The following is a 12,305-nucleotide window of genomic DNA, read 5'->3' on the forward strand; positions in this document are numbered from 1 at the left end:
GATTAAAAGGTAAAAGATGTCGATCAAACCTCTCGTGTACTGACGTTATGATCTGTGTTCAATTCTACAGTAAATCATCTTAGAAATGTAGAGAGTAAAGCAGCTCATACACACTCCTGAAACACACACACTATAATATATATATAATATAATAGATGTTCAACTGCAGCTGTGTGAAAATTCACTACAAATCACAGTGATACTGTTTACATCAAAACGCTTTAAACACAATTACATCTCAAGCCTGAGTGAATCACAATCAGTGTGTGTGTGTGTGTGTGTGTGTGTGTGTGTGTGTATCAGGTTGTTGCACAGAACAGGTTTAAATCTGCGTGTGTCTGTGTTTCATAGCTGTGAGCAATGGAGATCAGAGGAAGAATGGAAAGTGACTCGCTATCATTGACCATCTTTACTCCAAACTCCACAGCGACCCCCCCCCCCCCCCCCCCCATCACACAGGAAACTACCAGAATTTAGACAGAGCAAAATAATAATAAAAATAATAACAACAAACCTCTAACCCAAATCCCTAATAACCCCATTTTACAGCAATAACAGATTCACAATAAAAAGATCCTCCATCCAAATACAGGAAAAATTATACACCAAGATACACACTGGAATAATGTGTGTGTGTGTGTGTGTTATTGGCGGGGGGGGGGTGTATGTGTGTATGTGTGTGTGTGTGTGTGCGCACGTGTGTGTGTGTATGTATGTGTGTGTGGTCTTCATCTCCCTCTCCTCCTCTCTCCTAGAGAAACAGAAAGAAACAGGATCAGCTCTGAGATGAGATTTAATGTTAGCGCAGGCTTTTCTGCTGGATTTTCACACCACACACAGATCTTTATTCCATATTACACCGTAAACAACATCACGTCTTACTCTCTCAGTGCAGCGGGAACACACACAGATCTTTATTCCATATCACACCGTAAACAACATCACGTCTTACTCTCTCAGTGCAGCGGGAACACACACAGATCTTTATTCCATATTACACCATAAACAACATCACGTCTCACTCTCTCAGTGCAGCGGGAACACACACAGATCTTTATTCCATATCACACCGTAAACAACATCACGTCTTACTCTCTCAGTGCAGCGGGAACACACACAGTCCACTTTAAGGGTTGTTGGAGGAAGAATCTCCTTCAGAGGCTGAAAAAAAACATGTAAATCAAATTAAAACTTGACTAAACAATATTACTAAATCCATGTACTTATATTACTTAAGAAGTAAAGGTTACTTACAGCTTTGTGGAACAGGCTTGAAGCCTCGGATTAGACGGGTGATAAATGTGTTAAATGAAAACTTCAGATCTGCCTCCTTCTTCTTCTCACCAGAGTTCTTCTTCTTCCAGACCACAATTCCAGCAACAACGGCAACGAGAACCACAACTACAGCAACGATGATACCGATCGGAGCTCCATCTGATCCTCCACCTGATCCTCCACATGATAAATCACACAGAGTCTTTATTATCTGCTGCAGAAATAAATCAGCTTTCAGTGTAAATCTGTAGTTTTATAGGAAAGTGTTTCTCTGACCAGGATTCAGGATTCGAATATCCTCCTCATGCAGCACTATCTCCTTCTCCAAGCTGCTGTGCTGAATCACGCAGGTGTAGGTGTGTTTCTGCAGATCCTCAGCTGAGACTGTCAGAATGCTTCTCTTCTGGAAGCTTCCATCCTGGTTGGGTAACGTCTCTCTGAGATCCACGTCCTCATGCACGTCCTCTCCGTCCTTCTGCCAGGTGATATTCACAGCTTTGGGGAAGAAACCTGTAGCATGACACACCACCTCTGGAGAAGACGAGTGATTCTGGAACACTGACGCTGTAGGAGGAACTGCAGAGACACAGAGACATAAATATTAACACACTGAGATTAATTCATTTATAAATGAGCAGGAAATGTGATTCTACATGCTGTTGATTTTTCCTCTAAACAGAGAAATTACTTTATTTCTCATATAATCAATATTTTTATACAAGGATGTGAAAGTTGAGTTTAGTACAGGAAAATATATTTAGAATTTTAAAGAATAAAGTCATGTTACATGTAAATATTTAAATGTCAAAGCCACAGGACAGAAGACTGTGTGTGTGTGTGTGTGTGTAAGATGTAGAGGAGATATAGTGCTACACATAGGATATTAAGAGATTAAGATGAGGTATGAACATTAGAGAGTGGAGTACACTTATTGGTACTGCGGTTGTTATGGAAACGGTAGTATTTGATGAATAATAACAGTGACAGAGGTGCAGGTGGACTGAGGGGTAAGAAAAAAGGTGGAGGGGTCGAACAGATGGTGGAACCCGGGACATATTACTGTGATGGAGCATCACTATTACCCAAACGCGGAACTGCTGGCCATATCCACAGTGTGTGTGTGTTGTAGAAAAGGACAGAAACAGACACGTGGGTGTGTGCAAGTGTGTGTGTGTGGTAGTGAAAGAGAGTGTGATTAATGTGGACAGTATCACAATGTGTGTGTTCTAGAAAAGGAAAGTAACAGACGTGTGTGTGTGCAGTGCATTACGTTTCTCCTCCACATGCTCATTAGGAATAAATGAGGAAATGAGCAGCAGTGTGTGTGTGTGTGTGAGTGTGTGTGTGTGTGTGTGTGTGTGTGTGTGTGGGCACTACAGTTACAGTAACAGAGCAGATCACACACTTTACCTTTACTCTCCAGAGTCTCTTTGGCATAATCCACATACTTCTTTAACCAGTCGATACACTCTTTCTCCAGGTACAACTTCCAGTAATTATTATAACCAGGATCATTATCCCACTTGTTCTTGGTGATCAGAGCTTGAGGTGTCGGAGCGATCCAGGTGAGAGATTTCAGATCAAAACTGATGAAATCTTCTCCATCATAACCGTACTCCCTGTATCCTTTAGTGGTGCCATTATCATACAGCTCACAGCCACACATCACCTGCACTGTGTGAACTCCTGCACACACACACACACACACACACACACACACACACACACGTTGTCCCCCTATCTATATAGAGGAGAAATGAGTCACAAGCATGACAGTCAGTGTTACTTCCACGAGAGCTTTACTTGAATGGAAAATTACTGCTTTTCCCCCAGGTAGGTGGGCGGAGACTAAACTTTTTAGATCTCTCTAACTTTTGTGATTTTGTCATATTAAAGAGAAGATTTATTTATTTTATTTTAATAAGCATTTATATGTATTTAAAGTGACACTTTCTGTGTGTTGTACAGAAGCAGGTGTGTGTCACATTGTGGCTGTGTTAAGTTTTATAAAATTGTAAACAGTTTGTGTCTGTATTCAGTCTGCAGCTTCAGTTAAAAGATCAATATTCCCCGTATTCAGAGCAGTCTCAGTCCGCGGTCTCTCCAGGGTTTAACACTCCACTGACTTCATTCACACACATCTGAAAACAGCAGACCGGAAACACAAGCTCATGTATAGAATTTACACACCACGCTGTGATGATGGTTCAAATCTGGTGAACTCTGACCTGAGTAATCGTATCACGTGACCTTTGACCTTTTTAGTTTGAAAAGAATAAAGGAATTTAAAAATGGAAGCGCTAATTCTAGCGGTATCGAGCTATCCTGTACTTTACAACACCGCTTTGAAAGATTATAAAAACAATGTGTGTGAAGCAGAGAAAGTTTTGATGGAGGTCATTCTGTTCCTGCCAATGTTCACAGCGTCCGACAAAAATACACGTTTAAATCCTAGTGTGACCGCGGGGCCTTACACTGGAGATTAATGTGATCTTCTGTGAGGCCCAAAATCAGAGTATTACAGTCACCTGTATACTCTGAGGTTGCCAGATATTTCTCATATAGAGATGTCCGGAGTTTTTAATTTGTGTTTGGATCACTGGTGTAAAAAACAAAACAAAAAAACACTCATATATATATACACATACATGAATATGTACAGCGCCCTTCACTAATATTGGCACCCTTGGTAAATATGAGCAAAGAAGGCTGTGAAAAATTCTTCATTGTTTAACTCTGATCTATTGTTCAAAATATTCACAAAAATTCTCTCTAAACAAAATAGGCTTATAAAAACAATTGTTAAGTATAGGTGTGCAACAATTATTGTCACCCCTATGAATTCATATCAGAAAAATATATTTGAAGTATATTCCCATTGATATTTTATACTTTTTTAGTACACCTGGGTGACTAGGAACAGGAAATTGTTCAAGAATTCCCTTAGACATTCATAACGACGGGTAAGAGCGAGGAATATAGCTGTGATGTGCAGCAAAAGGTTGTTGAGCTTCACACAATGGGAAGTGTCTATAAGAAAATAGCACAAGCATTGAAAACGCCCATTTCCACCATCAGGGCAATAATTAAGAAGTTCCAGTCAACTGGAAATGTTATGAATCGACCTGGAATTGGACGTGTGTCTGTATCGTCTCAACGCACTGTGAAGAGGACGGTTCGAGTGGTTAAAACATCTCCAAGGATCACAGCTGGAGAACTGCAGAAGTTAGTTGTGTCTTGGGGTCAGAAAGTCTCCAAAACTACAATCTGAAGTCACCTACATCACCACAAAAAAAATAATCCATAAAAAATAATGCATAAATACTTACCGTAATTTTCAGACTATTGAGCGCACCTAAATATAAGCCGCACCCACTAACTTTAAAAAGAAAATTTTTTTGTATATATATAGGCCGCACTCGTCTATAAGCCGCAGGTGTCCACGTTGTAACATGAGATATTTACACAGAAAGATGTTACACAGAAAACTTTTTTTAAACTTTTAATTAAATATGTACCGTAAATGCTTTTTTCCGAACAGTGCCTGTAACACGGCTGGTTAAAAAAATAAAAAGTACAGTTGCCTACCAGTTAAAGTCATTGATCGCTATCTTCATCTTCCTCCTGCGCACTAAAACCACTAAAGTCGTCGTCTTCAGTGTCGGAATTGAACAGCCTCAGAATTACCTATTTCGTCACAAACTTTCTCAGTCTCTCTTTCGTTGTCGCTCTCGATGTCACTTACGTCTCGAGGCAAATTCGCCCTTGAGCGTGTGCTGTCCTCTTCATCCCACAGCAGTCCAGCCTTTCGAAACCCGCTGGTGATAGTAGATTACTGGACACTGCTCCACGCTGTTAGGATCCACTGGCAGACTGGAGCAAAAGCTGCTCTTTGCATGCTATTTCCGTCTTCGACAGCCAGATCGATCGCCTTTAACTTGAAAGCTGCAACATATGCATTTCTTCGTGTGTTTTCCGTGATGAGGGGGTGTGCATGAAGCGCATATGACCGATCTGAAGAATTTAGTGTGAGTGCGTTTGATTTAATTTGAACCACTGAATCCACTGTGACCTGTTCGGTAATTTCATTGGTCCGATGTGACGAGGCTAAATGTTTTGGCAGCATGAAGCGCGTTAGCTCGTAAAAATCCATAAATTAGCCGCGTCATTGTTTAAGCCGCAGTGTTCAAAGCGTGTGAAAAAAGTAGCGGTTTATAGTCCGGAAATTACGGTATATATTAGTTTATATTATGTATGTGTTTTACTGGATGCACAAAAAGCACTGAATTAAACTACAGTCCAAAATGAATAATAAAAACTCACTTTCAATGCACCTTGTGGTACTCACTGCCTTTAGACATATTTTACTTGTGTTTACTTTGACCATAATGTTTTAATTAGACATTACAGGTCTTACAATAGGTTAGGGATTTATTATTATTTTGATAATTGATTTTTCTATCAATTTTTTTCCAGTTAACTGATTAGTTGGACTATTTAAAAAATATATTCATTACAAAAAATATTTTTGTAAAAATCTCTCTTTGCTATCAAGTTTTAATCTACTAACACCACCACAACACGACTAGCTCTCAACTAGACAGAATTAAATATCTAACTGCAGTGCAACATTACTGACCTTAATCAGATAATCTGTTACAACATGACTGTTGCTGCTAACTGACTAACACTCTAAATGCTAAATTCATTTTATTTTCCTTGTGTACGCAAAGCGAATCATTTTGAGTGTGTAGAATCGACTCAGTCAGTGCGTGGACAACAATAGTGGACAGCAATAATCCACTCTTAACCCGATTAAGTCAATACTGTGATTAAGAAACTATCATGTAAACAGCAATTTTTAATTACCTTAATCTAATTAAGGTCATACTCAAGTAAGCACTAATGGAATTAAGACAGGTGGAGTACTCCTATTTTAGTCGCATTATGGACGTGTATTACAGACATGTAAATACCTTAATCACACTATTAACGTCGTGTGGGAGTTTTCACCGCATTTTGCGACAGGACACGATCACACACTGAAGTTCTCAACATTTTATGGCGAACAAGAGAGTTTGGCCATGTCCCAAACCGCATACATGCCTACTATAGGCCTGTAGTGGGGAAAAATACATGTATTTTAGCTAATATATAGACGGTAAGTACACGGTTTAGGATGCAGCCCACGGCTTCAAGCAGTCGTCTATTAGCACATACAGCATGACAAATAATTAACTGCACTTAAAGCGTTTGTAAAAAAATAAATAAAAACCCCCAAAACTGTATACGGTACCATAACAAAGACGAACTGTATGTCGATACGTGTGATTCTAGAGGGACACCGGGCGGCGTGGCGCGGTGACGTAATGCCGCGGGCTGTTAATCTAATTATGTTCTAAAACATGTAAAACGGGAACATGACAGGAGTACTCTAAAAGCGACTCATTTAAACACCTTAATCACACTATTATCTTACTCAGTAAGGTCAATAATTAGATTACTGCTGTCCATGTAAACGTAGTCAGTGTGTAGAATCGACTCAGTCAAGCTTCGGGGTTGACTTTTAGCTTTTGGTGGTAGAATTAGTGAATCAACTCTTTTTGGGATCGACTCTGAAAGCAGGATGGAGACGTTATGACTCGACACTAGATGTACTAAAATATTTACTGTGTACACAAATAATAAATGTAGCTTTTATCAGTGTTACTGGGTCAAAAAAGAGTGAAACTTCTTACATGCTAAATGATTCAAATAGCTTTGTTCATCACTGGCAACTCAGGATACAGAGATTAATAAATATGACCCAACCTGCTACATCACACTTCCACTTTTAGCATTAGCTACAATGCTAGCCAACTTGGCTACTGTTTTTACTGTTTTTCCTCGATGTGTCCACAGTCTCTCTCTCTCTCTCTCACACACACACACACACACGTATTCTCAATGTGTCCCCGTAACAGCAGCACATACTCCACTGTGTGTAGAGTTCAGTCAGTGTGTTTCTGTGTATGTATGTATGCAGAGTGCTGTATGTATGTGTGTGTGAGAGAGAGAGAGAGAGAGAAAGAGTGTGTGTGAGAGAGAGAAAGAGAGTGTTTGTGTGCATGTTAGTGATTAAAGCTGTGTGTGTATGTATATGCGTGTGTGAGAGAGAGAGAGAGAGAGAGTGTGAGAGAGAGAGAGAGAAAGAGAGTGTGTGTGTGTGTGTGTTAGTGATTAAAGCTGTATGTGTGAGTGTGTACATGCGTTAGTGAGTGTGATTAAAGCTGAATGTGTTTACCTGCAGTCTGATTAAAGCGTTGCATTAGTGCATCCACACTGACGTTGAAGGTCGCCTCATTACCCCGCAGCACCTGTGTGTATTTGTTCCAGTAATCTGGATCATCAGTGTCGATCTTCTTTATCCACTCTGTCTTTGGGATCTTCTTCCTGATCTTGCTGTCATAGTACTCATGTTGCACTCCATCCAGCTGACTGAGAGCAGTGAATTCTGGGAAATTTATTCCTGGTATGACTGCAGTGTAGATGTACTGTAGCGAGTGTGTGACTGAAAATGAGTAAAAATGCACATTTACATTGTTTTAGTAACTCATCACATAAAAAAGCAATAAAAATACATAATGTTAATAAAAGTAGTAAAGAATTCTGTTTCTGATCATTCAGGATAATTTAGTGACTCTCACTCCTGCCACAAAACACACGTTTAACAGGGGAAATGTGCAGAAGCAGCATTTTGTCTGTAATCAGTATTATTTAATAATTATTTTACTGTGTATTTACTATTTAGTTTTATTCTGAGTCTACTGGAACTGTTCTATGCATCTTGCTTTAATTTCTTTAAACTGAGCACATTTGAGCTACACTGAACTGAAGAGGATTTCTTTGGACTTTCAGCACCAGGGTCTATAGGAAACACACACTGATGAGAAGTGACACAGTAGATACACAGTAGATAGACAGCCTGTCAGGTGATTACAGAGTAACACACCCCTTACAGGTCATGACCTGGAGCTGAAATTTCCAGCCCACTTTGGTGATGTAAAGATAAATTGAGTAAAAATTACACCTCTTTACTTTGGAGGAGAAACTAAAAGTTGACAGATTGAGCACACATTGTCCAGTCCTAGAACAAATTACACAAAAGGAAAGAGAACAGTTACAGCATTTCTGCTCGTGTGCTATTCAAAGGAAACTCAACATGAGGCCAGTGGAGTATTACAGACGGAGGTGACACTGAATGATTTTATCAGATCAACTTTTCAGGATTAACTGAGTCTCTGATTTAGTTTTTAAAGTTAAATTCATGTTATTTAGATCTACAGTCCTGTATTTAATCACTTGTTCTAGTAAATAATTCCTGCTAAATGTTTTAAGAAACCTACATGAACAAGTTTTTAATAACATTCTTTAATAATCAGAGATTTACACTGAGTTTAACACAGAGTTTCTGCAGTTTAACACAAATTCTCTTCCTACAAATTCATAAAATCACCCTAAATTTATAAACTACACGTAAGGAGTCAAGTCCAAAATTATGACTCATTAATACAGAATATCAGTGATATATAGCTGTGTAAAACAATGGCAATGTTACGCCACGGCCAGCAGATGGCACAGTGGCTCGGCTCCGGACGAGTCATGTGACTTTGTTTTTGTTCGCTCGCTTCCTACTTGAGCATTTAGTTTAAGTGTCTTTAATTTGCCCCAGGTGTCCATGTTTTGGGGTGATTAGGTTTTCTATTTAGACGCCTTGGTTACTGAGCATTTCGCTCAGTATTATAGTTTGTATAGTTAGTATTGTTTGCATCGTTTGTTTCCATGCCTCGAATGTTCTTGTTTCCCGGTGAAGACCGCGTTTACTTTGGTTTTGTGTTTTATGTTTAATAAAGACTATTGATCTGCACCTGCATCCGCTCCAGTCCCCGTTACGTTACAGGCAATAAAATTAATAAACACATTTACATACAAATTCCAAAAATCCTTAAGGCCAGACATCATTACTTTACTGAACTCATATTAATAACTTTACCGAAGTCACATTATAGTATATAACATATTTACAGAGTGTAATCAATATGTGTAACTAATATTTGAATATGTTAAAGTATAATCTAATATGTAAAACCAACATTGAGAATTGTTACTTAGAGGCATAATCTAAAACCATAAAACACTTTTTAATCAAGTTACATTCTAAGTGTGTAAACTGAGTTAGAAGAACTGTGTGTTTTGTCTAAAGCAGCTTGACTATTGCAATAAATTAGCAATTAGGCATTCACCAGAACTGTGTTTCCACTCAATCAAAGCCCTTTAAGCTTGCAAATCAGTGTCAAAATAACAGAAGACTTCCAGGAGGAAGAGTACCACGCTGGGACTAGAGCCAGAAAATCATTAAGGTACAAGGGTGAATTATGGGACAAAGTAAAAACCCTGTCTGGATAAAACATTTAAGAAAATACAACGCATCTGCCACAAATGTAAGGTATCATATGGATATGAATAATTAGTTAAGGTGATGGAGATTGGTTTGTTTCTAGAAAGAAAAGGTGAATGCCCCGCCTAGGGATAATTTTACTGCTTTAGAAAAGTATATAGAGACATGTTTGTGTATGTATAATTCTGAAGTTTTTGTTAGGCTGGAAAGATTGTTTGCCACGACAATAGCATGAATCCACTTAGACATAATATCTAACAAACATCTATAACATCTATAATGTAGCTAAATAGTTTGTCATAATGTATGATTGTGAACTTTTTGAAAGTCCTGATTAAAGATTAACAACAAAGTGATGCAATAAATTAAAAACAGGTTAGCAAATCTCAAACCCATATATTATTCACAATAGAACATGAGGAAATGTACCATTTTCAGGAAAAAATTAGGCCATTTTGAGTAAGTGTTAGTAAAAAGAAACTGGAGGTTAATTGTGAACAGGCCAGTAACATGATTGGGTATAAAAATAGGATCTTAGAGAGGTGGAGTCTTTCAGAAGTAAAGATAAGCAGAGGTTCACCAATCTGTGAAAAACTGCATCTACAAATTGTGAAGCAATTTCAGAATAATGTTCTACAGTGCATATCAAAAGATTCCGAGAATCTGGAGAAATCTCTGCGCACAATATTGACAATCAATATTTCATGCCTATGATCTTCAGGCCCTCAGGTGGCATGGCATTAAAAACAGGCACGATTCTGTAACGGAAATCACTGCATGGGCTCAGAAACACCTCCAGAACCCGTTGTCTGTGAACACAGTTCTCCGTGCCGTCCACAAATGCTGGTTAAAGCTCTATCACGCAAAGAAGAAGCCATATGTGAATATGATACAAAAAGGCCGCTGTCTTTGCGGGCCAAAGCTCATTTAAAATGGACTGAGGCAAAATGGAAAACTGTTCTGTGGTCAAATGAATCCAAATTTGATATTTCTTTTTGGAAACCATGGACACTGCATCCTTCCCTATCATGACCCCCCCCCCCCCCCCCCCATTTTTATACCTGGAGTCCAGGTATAATGGTTTCTATTCTATATAAAATCCATCAATCCTATAATCTGTTTTTGATAGATTACATTTTTTGCTTTTGTACTTTAATTACTTTTTATAATTTTTGATTTTTTAAAAGAACTTTTATAACTTTTATAAAACTATATAACAAACAGGTATGGAACATGAATGATGAGAAATGAACAAGAGAACTAGGCTATAATAACGTGGACTATTTTACATGTACAACATATCGCATTATATTCATCATGCGCTCTCTAAACATTCGCATGTGAATGACGCAGTGCGCGTCTCGTGATCTATGACATTGTTAAATCTCTGGATCTCAGCCCCTCACTGAACAGAGCAGATGTTGAGAGAGGTGAGAGTGCAGAGGGAAAGCAAGACCTCACGCTTACAGGACAGAACTGGTGACATTCGGAAAGTCGCTAAGGTTTGTCCAAAAAGTCACTAGGCCCTTTTTTTTCCTCAAAAAAATAAAATAAAAATAAATATAAGTCTTGAAATTGGCTACACTGGTCTGCACTGACAGCTAGATAAAAGACAGACTAAAGTCTGTTCGGTTTACTCCTCTCTAAACTCTGTTTGTTCACCTCGCTCCGTGAAACTCCGGAAGTGTGTTGTTGAATCATGTCCTTTACAGTGTAGACTTCTAATGAACTGATAGTTTACATTTCTAAACTCACCTGCTGATGAAAGATGAACAGAAAATCGGAGAAGAAGAAAAACTTTCACTACAGCGCCGAAGGGCTCCATAGAGTCCAAACGTACCGCCCAAAAACACTAAACAAACTCAACTACATAATTTTGCAAATAAACGAGAAGCAGGTAGGAGGAATTTAAAAGTTTATACGGTGCCCAATTCAGACCAATAAGAATTAAGGATTAAGGGCGCGTCACGAGTTGCTGAGAGGAACTGGAGTTGTGGAGGTACTTTTCACTGTGTACCTGCGGGCCACGCCATAGGATTTATCTCAATTATACCTCTAGGGGGCAGCGTTAACCAGTGCACTACCGGTGCCTTAGAATGATTTACAGAGAGCAAATTGTTCATAGTGACCGACTGAAACATTCAGTAGTTTGTGTTCAGTTCAGTGTCGCTGCAGCAGCAGAAATTCCCCACATGCTGGATTACCAGCTTTTTATTACAGTGTACAAATGTTTACATGCACACTTTCTTATATATATTTCACATATATATATAAAATATACAAATCCATGAATATCACCGGTTTGTTAATTTATTGACAATTGCTTAATAAAATATCCAACATGTTGAGGATAAGATCTCTAACAGCACATGTAAAGAGTGTATTATTATTTACATATTATACATGTATAGAATAGTTACACAGTAATGGCTCAGTCTGACTGGGAAAAGACCAAATACAGAAATGAAATAAACCATTTCAGGTTCCCGAGAATCCACTTGGAACAGGTGGATCAGCAAATATTTCTGCTTCATGACAAGACAACTAGATGAAATGTGCTTTATGGAGCACTGTGATAAAGTTTCCACACAAT

At 38.6% G+C, this 12,305-nt stretch overlaps 1 protein-coding gene across 4 annotated transcripts in view; it reads right to left on the reverse strand.

Moving 5' to 3' along the window:
• The window catches only part of LOC108255573 (BOLA class I histocompatibility antigen, alpha chain BL3-6), a 49,660-nt gene that overhangs the window by 103 nt on the left and 37,252 nt on the right, over positions 1-12,305 (reverse strand). Inside the window, exons 1-8 of one of the 4 annotated variants that reach the window (XM_053674430.1) lie at positions 11,468-11,624; positions 7,559-7,825; positions 2,686-2,961; positions 1,552-1,851; positions 1,255-1,434; positions 1,093-1,161; positions 715-751; positions 1-640 (exon numbers count right to left, since the gene is read on the reverse strand). The exon at positions 1-640 is cut by the window's left edge and continues 103 nt beyond it. In XM_053674430.1, coding sequence (XP_053530405.1) covers positions 1,127-1,161; positions 1,255-1,434; positions 1,552-1,851; positions 2,686-2,961; positions 7,559-7,825; positions 11,468-11,537 — 1,128 coding nt within the window. In that variant the 5' untranslated portion in view covers positions 11,538-11,624 and the 3' untranslated portion in view covers positions 1-640; positions 715-751; positions 1,093-1,126. Of the gene's footprint in view, positions 641-714; positions 752-1,092; positions 1,162-1,254; positions 1,453-1,551; positions 1,852-2,685; positions 2,962-7,558; positions 7,826-11,467; positions 11,625-12,305 lie in introns of those variants that run through there. The other 3 variants (XM_053674429.1, XM_053674427.1, XM_053674428.1) reach the window with 3 other exon arrangements.

Source organism: Ictalurus punctatus, chromosome 22, assembly GCF_001660625.3.
Source record: "Ictalurus punctatus breed USDA103 chromosome 22, Coco_2.0, whole genome shotgun sequence".
Taxonomy (NCBI): Eukaryota; Metazoa; Chordata; class Actinopteri; order Siluriformes; family Ictaluridae; genus Ictalurus; species Ictalurus punctatus.